Source organism: Pezoporus occidentalis, unplaced genomic scaffold, assembly GCF_034315485.1.
Source record: "Pezoporus occidentalis ecotype Australia unplaced genomic scaffold, CSIRO_AGI_Poc_V1 ctg145, whole genome shotgun sequence".
NCBI classification, from domain to species: Eukaryota; Metazoa; Chordata; class Aves; order Psittaciformes; family Psittacidae; genus Pezoporus; species Pezoporus occidentalis.
In genome coordinates, this window is record NW_026913263.1 from 420,201 (window position 1) to 438,298 (window position 18,098).

The 18,098-nt window shown below is 51.9% G+C and overlaps 2 protein-coding genes across 8 annotated transcripts in view; one reads left to right on the plus strand and one right to left on the minus strand.

The window, feature by feature from the left end:
* Positions 1-2,040, plus strand: part of LOC134159356 (semaphorin-3D-like) — a 30,433-nt gene extending 28,393 nt beyond the window's left edge. For all 4 annotated transcript variants that reach the window (XM_062610174.1, XM_062610173.1, XM_062610175.1 and 1 more), the window contains 4 exons: positions 119-276; positions 446-510; positions 707-837; positions 922-2,040. In XM_062610174.1, the coding sequence (XP_062466158.1) occupies positions 119-276; positions 446-510; positions 707-837; positions 922-1,338 (771 nt within the window). In that variant the 3' untranslated portion in view covers positions 1,339-2,040. The remainder of the gene's footprint in view (positions 1-118; positions 277-445; positions 511-706; positions 838-921) is intronic.
* A 2,495-nt stretch (positions 2,041-4,535) lies between these two features.
* RAD54L2 (RAD54 like 2) overlaps positions 4,536-18,098 on the minus strand; it is a 45,829-nt gene continuing 32,266 nt past the window's right edge. For 3 of the 4 annotated variants that reach the window (XM_062610177.1, XM_062610178.1, XM_062610179.1), the window contains 13 exons: positions 17,321-17,663; positions 15,271-15,448; positions 14,431-14,682; positions 13,707-13,825; positions 13,285-13,400; positions 12,207-12,306; positions 11,656-11,861; positions 10,324-10,499; positions 9,419-9,615; positions 9,108-9,304; positions 8,559-8,648; positions 7,912-8,004; positions 6,599-7,699 (listed from right to left, as the gene is read on the minus strand). In XM_062610177.1, coding sequence (XP_062466161.1) covers positions 6,711-7,699; positions 7,912-8,004; positions 8,559-8,648; positions 9,108-9,304; positions 9,419-9,615; positions 10,324-10,499; positions 11,656-11,861; positions 12,207-12,306; positions 13,285-13,400; positions 13,707-13,825; positions 14,431-14,682; positions 15,271-15,448; positions 17,321-17,663 — 3,056 coding nt within the window. In that variant the 3' untranslated portion in view covers positions 6,599-6,710. Of the gene's footprint in view, positions 4,642-6,598; positions 7,700-7,911; positions 8,005-8,558; positions 8,649-9,107; positions 9,305-9,418; positions 9,616-10,323; positions 10,500-11,655; positions 11,862-12,206; positions 12,307-13,284; positions 13,401-13,706; positions 13,826-14,430; positions 14,683-15,270; positions 15,449-17,320; positions 17,664-18,098 lie in introns of those variants that run through there. The other variant, XM_062610180.1, reaches the window with a different exon arrangement.

An 18,098-nucleotide genomic window follows, 5' to 3' on the forward strand; every position in this document is an offset into this window, starting at 1 on the left:
GGGTCTCTGTCTCGCGTTTCCCCTGCCTCCCAGTGCCCCTACCCCAGCACAGCAGGTTCCGCAGCTTGCCCTAGTCCCCAGCCACGGGTGCTGACTGGTCCTGTTCTTGCCTGAGCAGCAGGAGCTGTTTGTGAGCAGCACTCACGGGCTGATCCAGCTCTCCCTGTACCGCTGCGAGCTCTATGGCAAAACCTGCACCGACTGCTGCTTGGCCAGGGACCCTTACTGCACCTGGGACAGCAGGACCTGCTCCCCACACGTGCTCACCGAGAAGAGGTGAATGGGAACTCGCACCAGCCCTGCTGCTCCCATGCAAAGGGATGGCGTTTGGAGCAGGGAAGGGCAAGCTTTATCCACCAGCCCAGTCCCCTACTCCCCCCCTGCCCTCCTTCCTCCCCTGGCTGCTGCATGAGGGGGTCCCACAGCCCTGTCTGCTGCCCCACAGGCGTGCCCGCTGCCAGGACGTGCTAAAGTCTGACCCGCTCAGCCAGTGCCAGGACACCGCAGAGGGTGAGCACCAGCCCCAGCCTCCCCGGGGAGCCCGGTGCGGGCACCAGCTCTGTGCCGGGCCAGCATGGTGCTGGGACCCCAGCGTCCAGCGCAGAGCCTGTGCTGGGTGCTCCGTGCTTCCCTCCCTCCCCGCCTGTCACACACAGCTCCCGTGCAGGGTGCTCACCCTTCCCCTGCCCTGTCCCGCACTGCACAGGGACGGCCGCTGTGGAGAAGCTGGTGTTCGGGGTGGAGAAGAACTCAACCTTCCTCGAGTGCCTGGCGCGCTCCCCGCAGACCACCGTGCGGTGGCTGGTGCGGCACGGCGAGGACGCGGACCTGAGCGAGGTACGAGGGGACGGGGCAGTGGGACGAGGCGCAGGGGTGGCTCTGTCCCGGGGACTGACCCACGGTGCTCTGCCGTTGCCGCAGGTCGGGAGCAACGGGCACTTCTCGGTGCTGGAGCAGGGGCTGCTGATCCGGCAGCTGGCTCCGGAGGACGCGGGCACCTACGAGTGCCGGGCCATGGAGCGCTCCTTCTCCCGGCCCCTCACCCGGTACAGCCTCCGCGTCATCAGGCACGAGGCCATGGAGCTGTCACCTTACAAACGGAGCAAGGGAGCCGAGCTGGGAGGGACCCACCAGAGCCCCCGGCCCCGCACTGACCTGCACCCCGGCTACAAGGGCTTCCCGCGGGCCCTGGGGGCACCGGGCACCAGCCTGGATGTCTACTGCAACGCCCTGCGCCTGCAGGAGAGGCAGCGGCAGAAAGCCTGGCACCAGAAGTGGCAGCACCCATCCCCGGACAGCAAGGGCGGCCGGGTGCGGCGGCACCGCCAGCCCCAGTGAGGGGCAGAGGAGCCGGGGCCGCCCGCTGCTCCCTCCCCGCTCCGCCCGGGGCCCTTCTCGCTCGCAGGATCAGCTCCGAGACGCCTCCAGCTTCCCGTGCACAAAGCGCCTCGCTGTTACTACCTCAAACCTGCCAGTCCCCTCCATGCTCCCCACAGGGCACGCTGGGGCCAGGGCACGCAGCCCGCACCGGCTCCGAGACTCAAAGCTATTTACACCCTGCAGAGTATTTATTCTCCCTGTTTTCCCCTGGCCCTTCATGACAATTGTTAGCAGCAGCAGTAATAAGCAGCAGAGGACAGAGAAGGGAAACGGTGAGCTCCCATAGATGGTTCTCCAACACCCAGCAGCATCCAGCCCTGCCATGGACATCGCGCCCCCAGCCTCCCTCCCTTCCACAGGGAGCAGGCGCCTGTGGGGTGCTCACTTGGACGGCTGCAGAGGGACCAGTGGATTCCAAATGCCACTGGAGGCAGCAGGGCACAGCTCCTTGTCTGGCTTGGGCACCTGTGGTTTGAAGAGATGCCCATACCCAGCTCTGCTCCACTTCAGACCACACCAGCTGGTTAATTTTGACATGTATTTTACAAAAACAAATAAAAGAGAGCCACCAGGCTGTTATACCAACTTACAATTTATTATTTTTTTTTAAAAAATGACATGAAACACAAGTAAAAATAAATACATCATATAAACAACAAATTGTTCAAAGTCTCTGTTCTGGGAGATCAGGCGAAGTGCATCCCGTTCAACACAGAGAAGAGGGAAGCACACGATCATGCGTGGGGCCATCCGACCAACCCACCCTGCTAGCGAGACTCCTCTTTCCAACCACAAAAAGACAGGCCACAAACTAAGGCGGTAGTGAAAAATAACAGAAAAAAACAGAAAAAGAACCCCAAACCACCAGAAAACCCCAGATGAGACTCAGCGATGGATTCCTTCAGGCTCCCTGGGTCTGCCAGAGACTGCAGCTCCGAGCCCGGTGCCACAAGCAGCCCTGTGGTCTGGGAGGCAGCAGGTTGCTCTCCCTCCCTTCCACCGTGTCCCCTTGAAGGGAGCACTTGCTCTGAGTCACAAGGAGCCATCACCTCACTGTATCCTAACTGAACTATGTTCCCCTCTTAACCTCTGCCCCCCGCCCCAGCCCTCCCACCCCGGTCCTTCCAAGACTGGATTAACAAAGTTCACTGCAGTGTGGCGAGAAACACCGGCCATGAAGGTATTTGCTGAACTTGTCCCTGTTGGCCTGGAAACCACCCACAAACCAACAGCAATTCTCTTGCATTCACCAATTCGCTGACATCATTAAGCCAAAGTACGAAGTGAAGCCCCCATGGAAATCCCACCCTTTGCTTGCTGGAATATCGGCTTTCTGTGAGTACCTGCATCCACCCCACCCAGGCACCCCAGTGCGGTCAGTGTGCAGCAGATCCTGCCCCATCCATGGGCCAGGCTGGGCTGCGTTGCCCCCTCCCCACAAACCTTCCCAATACCCCAAGGGCCACAACGGTAGGAAGCAACAAGAACATCAAGACTGAGGTACAGCCGCAGTCCCTCTCCTTGCCCGGGGCATTATGTCCTGCAGCGGTACCCAGCATTCATCCACTGTGCCCAGGAGTGGAATCCTCCCACCTTAAGAGGAGGGCTGAGGGCTGGGTGCCAATGTGGGGGGCAGCTGGACACCCCCACAGCCCTGTGCTCAGAGATCTTCTTTAGTGTCCAAACCCCTCAGCAGAGTCCTGCACTGCTGCCCTCAGCGTCACCCAAAGCCCTGCCACCAACCGGCAGCTGCTTCCATCCGGTCATTGGGGGACAGAAACTCGGCAGCAAAAGTTAACCTGCGCAGGGATAGCCTCTGTTCTGGGCTCAGGGAAACCCAGACAGAACCCCCTGCAGCACAACCATGTGCTGAAAAGGAGTAAGATCTGGGGAGGGCAGATGAGAGGGAGAAATCCCATGGGAGAGGGGTTTTAGGGCTCAGCGAGGTCCCCCCACTTGGCAAGCCCCATCATAACCCGCACACCCTCATGGCATTTGTGGGGTGGAGGAAATCCTTCCCACCGTGCTGCAGGTGCCTCCGGTTGCCTTGGAGCACCCCCAGCTGCTGCCAGCCCCCAGCCAGGGTATCACTGTTACCTCTGTGACCACCTCCCAGACAAGGCTCTGAGGGGCTGCGCGGGGCTGGTGAGGGGGACAGAGGTGCTGCATGGCCCCACTGTGCTCGGGATAGGTGGCTGGGGCTCTAACTTGGGCGCTTGCTGCGCAGGGTAACCACGCTGTGGCTGTCTCGAGCTACAGATGTATCCCAGCACAAGGAAGCCCCTCGCAGCTGGTTGCATCGGGGGACAGACACGGCACGGAAGGGCAATGAGGGGTCTTTAAACTGCCATGGCCATGCAGGAGCCTCACCCTGGTGAACTGCCAGCCCATTGCACAAGCATGCATGGAGTGGGCTGCCCAGGGAGGTTGTGAATGCTCCATCCCTGGCAGTGTTCAGGGCCAGGTTGGAGGAGGCCTTGGGTGAGATGGTTTAGTGTGAGGTGTCCCTGCCCATGGCAGGGGGGTTGGAACTTGGTGATCTTAAGGTCCTTTCCAACCCTAACTATTCTCTGATTCTATGACTCTATGCACCCTGCAGCAGCCGAGTGCTGGCCACCGACAGAGGAACCCCTGGAGATCAGACAGCAGCATAGGATGCACCAGGGCCCACTGAGGAAGCCCCGGGTGCTCTCCTGGAGAGGCAAGGAGCAAAGAAAACAGCACAGGCACAGGTACCACGTCCAGAGCCGCAGTGCCAACTGCCCCTGCTGCAGCTTTATGCCTTGTCCCAGCACAGAGCCACAGAGGACTTGGGAGGGTCCCTCGGATGAATCCCACTGCCCTGACTGCCACCCATGAGGACAGGGGCTGCAGCAGGGCCCTGGCGAGGGGCTGCTCCCACTCCGGCCTCCCGCATGCACCCGCAGGTCTCAACACTTGCTACTCTCGACAAGGAAAGCCCTTGCCTAGGTCCATTCCCCAAATCCACCAGCAAACTGACAGCCTCACAGGAATGCAACGGACATCTGGGCAAGCTCGTCATACAATCAGTGTCACAGGGTTGTGCATGAGGTGGACACACAGAGCACAGGAGGGCACGACTCACAGATGCAGCACTGTCAAGTCTTTGGAGAAACTTGCATGAACACCATCAGTTAATTTGCTTTGTTACTTTTGTGGGGGGGTTTGATTTTTATTTCCATGGTGCATCCAAAGACAAGTTGTCCAGCAGTTTGCTCAGAACCCCTCGGTTTTCAACTCCTAGGATATGTTAAAGAAGAAAGCACTATTTTAATGTTTGTTTTCTTTTCAAAAAATAATTAAAATAATTTGCATAGCTAAACTGTTGATCTAAGGCTTCTATGAATGGTGTGGTTACGTTTGACAGACAATGTCCATTGAACAGAGAAAGACACTAGGAAAGCCCCATAACATCTTTTATTATGATTTTGTAATGCACGTGTGCACACACCCCCCTCTCTCTCACTCAGGAAGTGAGGTCCCAATCTTCCATCGCCCCTTTGATGGAGGATGTCAGGACATCCTGCCCTTTCCTACTCCTAGTTTGTCCCAGCAAACACCAGTGACTGCAGCTTCCACAGCTCAAGAGGTCCCCTACAAGCTACCAGTGCTCTAAGGTCCCAGGAACATCCCACGTAAGGAAGGGAGCACATCTGCCTGGTAATGCACAGACGCAACACAGAGATTCCTGGATTCCAAGTCTCCATCCTAACATGTTCACACAGTCACACACACCAAGGCCAGCTGCAGTTGGGTAGCCCAGCCTCTCCTTGGGAGCCCTGCACCAAGGTAAGCAGCCAGCATGTTTGCTGTCAGGGCTAGGGCCAGCCTCTGCTCCCAAGTGCAGAGCAGGTCTGAGCCAAGCACAGCAGCTCCGCCTTCCTAACTCCACATGCCCCACAGCCCTCCTCCTCACTGGGAATGAGCATGGGAGGCTTTCCAGCCTTTCTACTTGCCCCAACACAACAAGAGGACTCCATTCTCTTTCCAGCTGCTGCAGAACACGCAGAGCAGCTCCTCCCTGCTCTGACATGATCCCCTGATGGGCACATCCAGCCAACATGACACGGCTCAGAAACAGGCAACCTCCGCAGCTGGCCCCGCTTCTAGGCTATGCTTTGGTCAACCAGCTGCTTCTCCCCACACAGACAACCCAACAAGCAACCACTGCGTGATGGAGGCCAGCATTTTATTTTTTAACATGGAAATGAATTTAAAAGTAGAAAGAAAGACTCCTCCAAACAATAAATACTACGCCTTCAAGAAATAAATTAATGTAGAGATTCTGTAAAGGGGGAAGTTGCTCCAATCACAGATTCAACAGCAACCAGCACTGGGTCCAGTGTGTGTGTGTGTCCCCAACCTTTTCCCTTGCCTTGAACTGTTCAGAAGCAGCAGGGAGCCCACCTCCTGTGGTGGGCCACAGCTGGGTGAGACATGGCCATGGAAAAGCCACAGAACCAGGGAAGTCGCCAGGATTCCCCTCTGATGGCCACTGAGACATCTGGGATTGCTCCACTCATCTGGCACACAGAGCTGGCATCAGAACCACAGGACCAACCTACCTTGGATGGGACCCTCCCGAAGGGTCCAGGGGAGCCCCCACCAGAGCCCTGCCCTCACCACTGCAGCAGGGGCTGCCGGGAGCCCTCACACTAGTTCCATGCAGATTTGAAGAGGATCACAAATTGTTTGTGGGGTGTTTTGTTTCTTTTTTTCTCTTCTTTTTCTTACATCAATCCCACCCCCCATACATGATGTAGAAGCCCCCCCCCACACTCCCTCCCCAGTAAAAACACTTCTTCCCCAACCTCTGCTGGAGTCACCCCCCCACCCCCAGCCCACACCTCCAGGAGTGAGAGAAGTTCACAGATAAGGCAGTTCGTGTGAAAGGGAGCTCAGCCCTGCCAGTGGTCAAGCCTGTGCCTCCAGGCCTGAGAAGGGCTTTGACTTGCAGCACCAAGCCTCCCCCTTCCAGACAAGACAGAGAACAGTGACAGACAGACAGACAGAGCATGGGAGGGAGGCACTCCTATGGTTTGCATTGCTGCTCCCCTCCTCCCCTGGCTCTTGCTCCCCTCGGCCCCAAGGCCCTCACGGGTCCACTCTATCCTCCCATCTCCCAGCCCCTAATACAGTTCAGATCCTTGACAGCTAAAACAACAACGAAACAAAACAAAAAGAACAAAACCACCCTTCGCATCTTTCTCCACCTGCTGCAGTGGCCCAGAGGGGAAATCCTGACTCCCACAAAGGTCCTGCAACTTTTGCCTCCTGGCAGAGCTGAGACCGAGCAGGAGCTGGGCCCATTATTTCCCTGTGATCTCTATAACATCGTCGTCTTTGTCCTCGTCATTAGAGCTGCATCCCACCTCTGGGACCTCCTGGGTTTCAAACTGAGGCACCTGGGACCGAAGGAGGCCCCCAGCCGGGTAGCCCGAGTGAGGGGACATGTAGCCAGGGTAGGCAGATGCCATGCTCCTGGGAAGGCTGCTAGGCAAGACGGGGGCTGGGAAAGGAGCAAACATCCTGGGCTCGGGCAGGAGTGACTGCGTGAAGGGAAGCGAGTAATTGGGCAGCACCCCTGTCAGAGAAGGGTTTAGCATGAATGAGGGGACGCTGGCGGTGACTGAGGTAGCAGCAGAAGAGCTGGCGGTGCCGGCTGTCAGCAGAGGGTCAGTAGTCACAGGGAACACCAGATGAGGGTCTGGGAGTAAATTGGGCAGCTGGTAATAAGAGGAGCCAGTGCCCATGTATAAGGAGTTTCCTGGTTGGGAGGCAAATGGATGGGTTAGGTTGTGGTTTAAAGAGACAGGAGGCATGGTGAACCCACCAGAGACGGGGTACCCGTGTTCGTACGGCTGCACGGACGATGGCAACTGCCGCTTCTTCTGCTGCCTGCGGGCTTGCTCCTCTGGAGCCGACGGTGAGGTTGACTTGCGCTTGTTGCCCCGTAAGTCCAACACTGAGTGGGCATCCACGTGCTGGCTGGTGGCTGGCAGGGCTGAAGACACGGAGGGAGCCATGCAGTGAATCCCCACATGTTGCTCAGCTCCTCGGGCTGCTAAGCCGGGCGCGTTGTCCATGCGGGCAGGGAGGCCTTGCGCTGTGTTGGTGCTGGGAGAGCTGTGCCGGGACTCCCGGGCAGCCGCTGCCTCCGCGTACTGCTGCAGCTCGCTGATGATCTCGGGGCTGTCAGGGGATATGGGCCGAGTGAGCTCCTCTGCACTGGGGAGCTGCGGTGATGAGGCACTGTGTCTGCCATTGCTTGTGGACTCCAGTGACGAGCTCTGGGAGCCTGGAAACAAAGAGACGGAGGAGGTGAGAAAGACGGCCTTGGAGAAAAACCTGGGCGCAGAGAGGCAGAAAGGAAGGTGGGGATGATCACAGGGAGACTGTGGGGCCGCCTCTGAACACAGGCATGATGGAACATGGCCAAGGAACACCACCCCAGACACTCAGGTAGGGAAGCATGTGAGTAAGCCCCACACAGCGCTCACAAGCCCCTACCTGAGGCAGCTGTTCGACGGCCTTCGTTGCCCTTTGGCTTCCCAGTGGTCCGGATAGCAAAAATCCGCCCATCACTGGTCCGGATATACGTCCCTGGAACAGAGGCAGAACAACTTCATTCATCCTGAATCCATGAGCCTGTGAGACTGCCGGGACAGGAGTAGGACAGCAGTGCTGCATAAGGCCAGCCCACAGATCATGCAGGGAGGTCAGTGAGGGGTTTCTGCCCCCTTCCTCATTCATCACTTCCACTTTCAGCTTTCCTGTGTTGGAGCTCCTCCTCCCAATGTGCTGTGGGAGAGAAATGTGGAACTTCATGCTTGAGACTAAGTTTGCTCTGGGAGCACCAGGAAGTGTTTCACTGCCACAGTATACGCAGTATGTGTTGTGAAAATGAGACGCCAAGTCACAAAGTTCAACAGCTCCTCTCAAAGGCATGAGCAGCCACTGTTGCAATAGTCCTGACACATCAGCTATGGTAGCACACCCAAAGCATGGGCTGCAAGCAAGCCACTGAAAGTCTAGATCTCCTCCTCTTCTTGTTACTTTTCCTCTCATGGGACTGATTCATGCTTTTACATCCTTGTCTTTGCTAATTAGCATTGGCTAGGACCCTATCCACAAGTCTTACCAAGACAGAGACTTACCTTTTGTCCCTCGGATGATGTGGATGCTCTCTCCAGCACTGATTCTTGCCTGTACATCAGTGGATGTGTTCGTACCAGGAATCACAATATCTGGCAGTGGGGAAGGAACAGAACAGTGCCCATGAAATCACGCACCAGCCACAGTCAGGAGTGGGGAGGTGTACCATCAAACCCCTCAGCTTCAATACAGCTGTTTCTTCTATATGTGCTGCTAGAAGCAAGCCCTGGGTTGATTTCTGAGCAGCATCAGAAGGGAGCAGAGGCTCCAAGGAAGCAAAAGCCACGCTGCCCTGGCACAGCATCTCCCCTGTTCCAACAAGGACTATTGGTGATGGTACTTAAGGCCCTCTGATGGGAAATTCACTCTAAACAACCCACTAGGCCCATCCCCTTTGGACACCTGCAGGGAAAGTCTCCCAGGTACAGAGGAACCACTCAAATGCAGAGGTCGTATCAGTGGTTCTGCCATGAGGGCATCAGCAACTCACCCTACCCCTCAATTCACCATGGGCATCACAACTCAACTCGCTGTGAACATCAGCCACTAACCTGTGGTGGTGACAATCTTCTGCACAAAGACACCAGCTCGCTGTAGATAGTTGATGGGAAAGTTGACAGCAGGGTTGGAACTTGAGGTTGATCCTGCATTGCCTATGGGGACATGTCGAGGCATCATAGGAATGGGAGTGGATTGAACTGGGCGGACACTTGCCACTGGCTTGTCCTCACCCTTTAGGGCTGGTCGCCTAGTGAGAGAAGAAGGAGGAAAGTTCAGTGCCCCAACTGACAGGGATAAGCATCCTCTGCCTCTTCATTTCATGTCTACAGCACAGGAAGAAAAGGAAGAGGCAGGTACTCACCAGTTCCTCTGGCTAAAGGCAGGGATGCTTGTCAGGCTCTGATCACTGGCTGGGTAATACTGTGCGTAGGACGGCCGGGTATAGGGGACGGATGCTCGCTTTTCCTCCTCGTAGCTCTTCTTGGCTGCTTTCTTCTCTGCCTTGGTCAGCTTGTGCTCCTTCCGGTCGATCAGCAGTGACTCATGCTGAAAAGGCTCCTGCAACCCCAGAGCACTGAGGTTTTGACACCAACACACCACAAGAGGGAACCAACATGCCTTAAATGGCAGCCACCCCGTTCCTGCATCAGCACGGCTCCAATCCCAGGCAGGAGCAGTGGAGACGGGAGCTGGAGGCAGAGCTGGGCACGGCAAAGCATGCGTGGGGCAATGCCTGGATGTGACCAAAGCTCAGCTTGAAGAGTGAGACAGACAGCTAAGCCATCACTAAGCCTGCCCAGCCAAGGTCATTGCTTACCATGAGCACACAGTAAACCCCACAAGCCAAAGGCCAGGCTGAGCAGAAGCACAGAGACTACCAAGACACTAGCCACTAGAGCCCCATGGCATTCAGTCACAGGCCCACTCTGCAGCACCACCCTGTCAGGGGAACTCTTGACAACACAGGCAAGTGCTGGCTGTCACAGCTTTGTTTTAAAGCCACACCAGGGAGAGAGGTGGCAGCAAGCTGGGACATGCCACTGCCACCTTCCCACTCAGCACCGAGTTGCCCTACACCCGGCACCCAAACCTAATCAGGACAGAGGTGGCTCTAAATGTGCAGAAGATATTGCAAGGCTCTTAGGGCTCTCTGTAGAGGATTTTTTACCTATTTGCACCAGCACACACATACTCCTGGCCACCATGTCATCATCACCCAGTCAGACTCCTTTAGACCTACTGCCTGTGCCAGCAGGCTGATCTTACCTTGGTGATGAGGTGAGGATACTTGAGACAGGCTAATTGTAGAACAGACTCCTTTATCTTGCTTGGATTGAGGGAGAGCTGAGCAGGGTCAGATTCCTCTTCCACAAAATGCAGCAGGTTCTCCACCTCTCGCCGAGTAAAGTTCAACACTGGGTTCAGATCATCCACCACCCGATCTGGAAAAGGGAGCGGAGTGAGCAGAGAAGGGAAGTGATAGGTAGTGCTGCCCTTCCTACACCCCTGCCCTAATAGAGCTCCCTCACTGCCATCTGCAGCATCCTCAGAAGCCTTCTGCAAATGTCAGGGCAGGAGGAAAAATCATCAGCCACATTCATAGATAAGCCTGCTTGACTAAATCAGGCTGACAAATGCCTTGTCCTCCACACTGCACAGCAATGCAATCACTGGGCTACTGGCACACACAAACATGAAGCTAATTACAGATGATGTCCCATCTCACATCACAAAATGGAAAATATACAAGCCCTGAGACAGAACTGCAGCTATGTCAGCATGTGCCCTCCCAGAATTCCCACTAAAAAAGCTCAAGTTAATAACCAGGAACCGAAATTTTTATAACTTTGTTGAAAGTTCAGAAATACAGCAATGGTCCATCGCCCACAAGAGCCTAAAGTTTTCTTTGGACATTTGTTCCTGCACACAGGGCAAATGGGAGCACATGGAGAAAACATTCATAGCCAGGACTCTCCTGGGAGCCAGGCCAGCTGCCAGGGGTCTCCACCTCAAGTGCAAGACAGCATACTGATCATGCTGGGCTGCTGTCTCTGGAGTTAGATTTGGAGACAAAGAAGGACATGGGCAGCAGAACTGTTTCTGGGTCACTCCAACCCTCAGCTGCCTGCTCTACGAGAGCAGCTTGACAGCTGGCACAAGCCAACACAAAAGGTATTTCTGGTACAAGCGCAGGTCAGAACTGGAATGAATTCATTATTCTTGGCCCTTAAGTAAGCACTATCAGTCAAAGGTATCAATATGTATTTTAATTTCACTATTTCCCCCTCTTGCTGCTGGAGAAATTGAAGCACAGAGCTATTTAATGAATAATGTCCAGTTTAAGACAGGTTGTGCACAACCCCCCTGCAGGATGCTGGCTCTACAACCCCTACTGCTCTGCCATGAATTGCTTATAGGATGTCACGTCACTTTCGACTCATAAATGTCAAAAAAAGCCCTAGGATAGCATCTCTGTCACTTCTTTGGCTGTTTCTCAACCTTATGAAACCAGAGGTTAGGAAAACCACAGAAATGGAACTTAAAGGATCTAAAAGGACTGAAAACTAAAGAGTGGAGTGCCATGTCCCTCAACATTACCTGACATGCCCTGCTTGGAGATCTGACGGTCGTAGATCTTCTTCTCCAGAGTGTAATCAGAAACCAGTCTGTAAATGTGGCATGGCTTCTTCTGCCCATAGCGGTACACTCGGCACACGGCCTGGGCGTCATGGCATGGGTTCCAAGAAGCATCAAACACCACCACTCTGTTTGCTCCAATGAGGTTAACACCCAAACACCCAGCACTGGAAATGAAAGGCAAATTTCAAACTGCTGCCTCAGGCAATTTTCAAAGCTTCTAGGCAGGGACAATCATCACAGCCAAGAGTCCATGAAACGCCTATGGAACATTCCCTCCAACCATGCAGGTAACTTCAAACCCATGTTTGGTTTCCAAGACTGCTGTTAAGTGTCGCAGAGGACTAAGGCTAAAATTCTACACCCCTAGGGAATTCAGAAGCAGATGGCACTATCATCCCATAGAGACCTGAGACCATGTTATGAAGAAAGTTAAGAACTGAAACCTCATAAGCATACAGAGCATCAGTGCGCGAGTTCTCCACACTGGCTTTCTGCTCCAGCCAACTTACCGTGTGGACAAAAGAAAGAGCCAAACAGAGGTGTTGCTGAGATCATTAAACTGGTTAATCAGTCGTTCCCTTTCTGAGGCAGAGGTGCTGCCATCCAGTCCTGAGGAGGAAATTAAAGACACATTTCAAAGCTCTGCATGTCTGGGGGAATCCCATCAGGATAAACCCACTTCTCAAACACTGAGCTTTGTAACTTGCTCAGAACCAATTACAAGTCTTCCTCAAGTCATGCACTCCTGGACCTCAGCTGGGCCACTCTGTACCTCTAATTTGCCCAGTCAGGCAGGTGCAATACAGTCAGCCAGGCTGGGATTTGTTCAACTGAAAGATCAAGTGAAACATTACTCAAGCTTACCAAGTCCAGGACTGGGAGAGCTACAAAACACCTAGCCCATTAAGGTTCTGTATTAGGCAAGATGGACAGCAAGCAAGAACAGCAGGAACAAGAGAAAGCAAAATAATGAAAGCCTTTGGCAAACCCCCAAAGACTGGATTTGAGCACAGAGAGTACTGGTCTAAAGGAGTGCAGGGGGGTATCATCTCTGTTCCTGGGCAGCAGCTTACTTCTGGCAGCTCTGCAAAAATCAGAACACCATATTCACTGCTCCTCTCAGTTCTGGCTTGTAAAGTAACCACACAAAACAACCGCCCATGCCAGGACAAGATTTAAAGCTGGGGAAGAAGGGAGGAGGAATTCACAGCCCTGAGCTAGTGAAAGCATTCCACGGTGATTCTGGCTTGGGAAGCAAGATCTAGAAGATAGCCAAATAGGAAATAAAAAGTATCTTTTGCAACTTAAAAAAGCACTAGTAGGTGAGTTGCTAAATATGTCTAACATCTTCTAAACAAGATGTCGAAAAGAGGATTTAGAAATTATCAGTTATTTGCTATCTAACTGACTGTCTTCTCAAGCACCTAAAGTAGGAAATCTGAAAGAAACTTCATCAGAAAAATGCTTCAAAAGAGCATTTTCATGCACAGGGACAATTACAAGATGGTAGGTGACTTTCAGGAATTAGTCCATCACAGAGGATCAAACAATGTCACCCCGAAAGAGAGGAGGATTGGTTGCACTCACTGTAATAGTTGATGTTTCGGACCCAGTTGTGAACTCCTCCATCTGAGCCTGGAGGACTCGGCACTGGTCTCTTTGCCAAAAACTCTTCAATGACAGATAAGGTAGACAAGCTCTGGCTGCAAAATCAAGATCTCTGTTCAGGAGAAAGCCCCACAGCAGCAAAGGTGGAGAATCAGAACTCTTTCCCAACCGTTCCAGCACTGGTGGTTGTCAAACCCCATTTGCAGCAGCACACCTCTCAGTAATAAATGATAGTGGCAGATGTATAAAATCCATGGAGGAAAAACAGGATTTAATACAACAAAAGAGAAAAGGGGAACTGCCACACTATTCCCCTTGTGTAACAACCTCCTAGTACCAGGAGGGGTCCAACTGCTCCAGCATTTAGTGACTCTAGGATCAGTGGTTGAAACTTTGCTTACCTGAAGACCAAGATCTTGTCTCCAAGCTTCACACTTTCTTCAATTAGGTGGAAGAGTAACACCATCTTAGGTGAGTTCTCCAAGACTCCCGTCTGGTAATCACACAAGATGTCTTTGGCCTACCAAGAAACAGGAGACTATTACAGGTGGAGTTGCTCATTCTCTGTTCAGTTCAACAGTGAATGTTGGTGAGAGAAATAAGTCATTGCAGAGAGGTTACAGACATTCAGTTGGTTCAAGTGACAATGTTACTCCCAACTACTGCTGCCTACTTCACATTCCAGAAGCTCCAGATGACAGCCTTCTTGGAGTATGGACGAATGAGTATCCTCTTAACCTTTCATGACTCTTTATCCCAAGACCTCTCCTTCAGCCCACTAAATTTACCACCATCTTATCTAGATTAAACTTTACCCTAACACCTTTTTCAAACAACGAAGTCCACACCCTTTTTGGTCAGATGAAATCAATGGTATAAAAGAGTGCTGCCTGCACTCCAGCCTCAGGAGAGTCCCCCAGACCCCACCGTAACACCTTGCAGACATGCTTAGCAAGATGCCATGTGGTAAAGAAAAGAGAAACTCCCAACTCTTAAAGAGAAGAGTCCTTTCTTTGTCCTACTTCTGAAAAATGCCTTAAGAAAAAGAGGTACAGTCTTCCAAAGTATCTAACTGATGTTTATCATAACACTCCAAATGAAGAGTTTTCTACCACTGGTACTCACCCACTCATAAGTAACGACCTGATTTGCTCTCTCCTGAAAAGGGTTGAAGCCAACGCTCTGGAGGAACTTGCTGTTGGTAGCTTCTCCAGCTGGTGATGCCAAAGCATTACTCTCTGTTTTGACTTTAATTCCCTGAGGCTGGCAGCGGGAATTAGTACTTGCTGTGCCAAGGTCATCCACATCTAAATCCTGCTCGTTTGCCAGATTTTGCTTTTGCAGAGCTTCATACAACACATCTGGATGGTTCCAGATCTGAAGGGGTAACAAAAGAAAGTGGTTAGGCCTGCGCTGGCCTGCTGCTTGCCCATGATTGTGGACTGAAAACTCCCACAGCTATTCAAAGGAAAGAAGTAATAGTTCAATCATCTCACCATCCCCAAATGGAACTGCAAGGCACTGCAAAGAAAACAAGTCTGACTGCATTAAGGTACTGAAAACAGGAAACATGACTCTGCCACAACACAAGGTATAAACCATCTTAACTCAGGCTATCCCAACTTTAAAACTGCTCAATTCTTTCCTTGAGAACAAACCAAAAAGCCACTGTGCATCCCACACAGCACAAACACAGAGGAAGCTGCTTGTTTGCACTGCAGCAGGTAAATAGATAAGGTACCAGCTGATGCCTGCAAGTTTCTTACACAAATATGAAAAAGACATTTAACATCCCTGCACCCCAGTTCTGAAAGTGGGGATAACAATTCTGCTAGGCCACTGCAGGGCACTCTGGGGAGAGAAGATGTGCCTGGTCAATCACATTTCGAGCTCCTGTTTTGACTCCTATTCTTGGCTTTCCCTTACATCCCAGAATATTTCTTTACATCTCCTGCCAAAACCTACCTTACAACAGACACAGAAAGCTTTCAGTGGGTTGAGTCCCAGCCAGCCACTGTTGCCTGCATCTCGGAACCGGTTCATGAACTCCGTATAAAGGGCCCGCTGGATCTTTGACAGACGTACCAAAATGACATGTTCTTCCTTAGATGGGAGCTGAACCTTCAGCACACTGTGGCCTCGGCTGTGGAGGAAATAGAGAGATTAATAGAGGGAAGGGAATTTCCCAATCTGATCTCTCTGTGGGTGCCTGTAGGGTAAGATTTTGATTTCTTGCCCACCTGGCTGCAGGGAAAAAGACCTCTAGTTGTATGCTTCTCTAATGCACAACACTTCCAAGATACTCCCCCTGCAGCCAAAACCAACTGTAAGCACAATTACAGAGATATCAAATGTTATAATCATAGAATCATAGAATCATTAGGGTTGGAAAGGACCTTAAGATCATCCAGTTCCAACCCCCCTGCCATGGGCAGGGACACCTTATGCTAAATCATATCACCCAAGGCCTCGTCCAACCTGGCCTTGAACACTGCCAGGGATGGAGCATTCACAACCTCCCTGGGCAACCTATTCCAGTGCCTCACCACTGGAATAATCTTCTAGCACAGGTCATGGGGTTAAGAGGGTGATGAAGTCCTGCTTTCCATGATCTCTTTTTAGGTCTGCCAATGACTAAAATCTCCATCCAAATCACTGGTCCAGCATCTTAGAACCCTCACCTGAGAAACAAAGCTGATTTGTTTCCAGAGCAGTGGAGTCACTGTCACTTTTCATGACTGAAGGTTCATGAAACACTTTCAGATCCTTGGGTAAAGGATGTCAAGAACTGAACATTGAAATTAACTATTAAGACATCAAAATAAAACTGAAATCACTCGTGCAGTTATTATTTGCAGAACATTAATTCTTTAATTCTGCAAATTAACATTTGCAGAATATTAACTGCAGAACATTGCAGAGTTCTCCATTGTCAGAGACTGTGGTACCAAAGCAAACCAACTTTACTTTTACCCACAAGGCAAAACAGAGCCATAAGAACCACTTTACAGTCGACAGATTGAACAAGACAGAGATTCTGAGGTAAATATGGAGCTGCTAACCCAAGAACGTCCTCTGTATGCTTAAGATCCTCCCACAAACACAGTTAAGGTACCTGTTTAAAACTCAAGCCTAAGAAGCTGGATCGATGGGCTAAGCTCAATTGCATGAGGGTCAACAAGGCTCAGTGCTCTGTCCTGCTCTTGAGTCACAACAACCCCATGCACCACTACAGACTTGGGGCAGAGTGGCTTGAAAGCTCCCCAGAGGAAGAGGACGTGGGGGTCTTGGCCAACAGCCAGTTGAATACCCTGGCTTGTATCAGCAATAGTGTGGCCAGCAGGACCAATGCAGTGATCATCCCCCTGTACTTGGCGCTGGTCAGGCCACACCTTGAATCTTGTGTTCTGTTCTGGACCCCTCACTGCAAAGAGACACAGGTGCTGGAGTGGGTCCAAAGAACAGCAACAAAGTTGGTGAAGGATCTAGAGCACAAGTTGCGTGAGAAGCAGCTGAATGAACTGGGGCTGTTTAGACTGGAGAAAAGAAGGCTCAGGGGAAAGCTTATTGCTCTCCACAACTACCTGGACAGAGACTGTGATGAGGTGGCTGTTGGTCTCTTTCCCCAGGTAACAAGTAACAGGACAAGAGAAAAGGGCCTCAAGCTGTGCCAGGAGAGGTTTAGGTTGGGTATTAGGAAAAATTTCTTCACTGACAGGGTTGTCAAGCATTGGAACAGGCTGCCCAGGGAAGTGATTCAGTCACTATCCCCAGAGGTATCCAAAATATGTGTAGATGTGGCATTTAAGGGCATGGTTTAGTGGTAGACTTGGTAGTGTTAGGTTAACAGCTGAACTCCATGATCTTAAGGGTCTTTTCCAGCCTAAATGATTCTATGATTCCATAAGGCAGTTAAGATCAGCCGTACTGCAATAAACTCAGCAAACAAGCAGGCTAATTTGGGATGAAAGAACTCTTTGCATGGACTACCATCAAGAACTCCTTGTGGACTCACCGCTGCACAAAGCCTTCCAGCAGGCTATGCAGGACATGACTGCGATACCTCATGAGACGGACGTCTTGAGGGGTGCTGTCAATACACTGCCCATTCAGAATAGGGCGCTCAAACATGTTGCTGAATTCCTGACGAGAGCCTAGAAAGTCAGGTCGGACAAAGTCTACCATGCACCAATACTCAATGAGGTTGTTCTGGAGCGGGTAGCCAGTCAGCACGACCCGCCGGCGGGAGCGGATGTTCTTCAGGGCCTGTGAAGTGCTGGCATGGCAGTTCTTTATCCGGTGTCCCTCATCACAAATAACCACATCTGGGCCAGGGCGAGACAAAGCTTTCTCAATCCCTGAGGACAAGGAAAATCAATTCTTAGTTAGAGTTGAGTAAGACAAAGTTCTGGTTTTATATGGTCACCAACTTGACAAAGGGAAAAAGAAGGGCAGTTCTGAAAAAGAGTGGTACTCATGAGTGACAGAAAGCAAGGCTGATTCAGGAGATAAAATGTGACTAGCTCCAATTTAGCATAATGTCGTAATGACCAGACATAACTGTGCCTTGATTTCTGCTCAATGACCTGCACTCTATCAATTTGGGTTTCTTGCATCAGATCGGACTGGCAAATCTCACACAGACAGATCCCCAAGTTCAGACTTCTATACTTACTTGCAGCTATTGCAAGAAACGAAAGACTAAACCAAAGCTCAACAACTTTCTGGCTCAACAGACACGATCCTGCCCAGCAGAATTTGATTGTGTCAGGGATGCTAGAAGTAAGTTATAG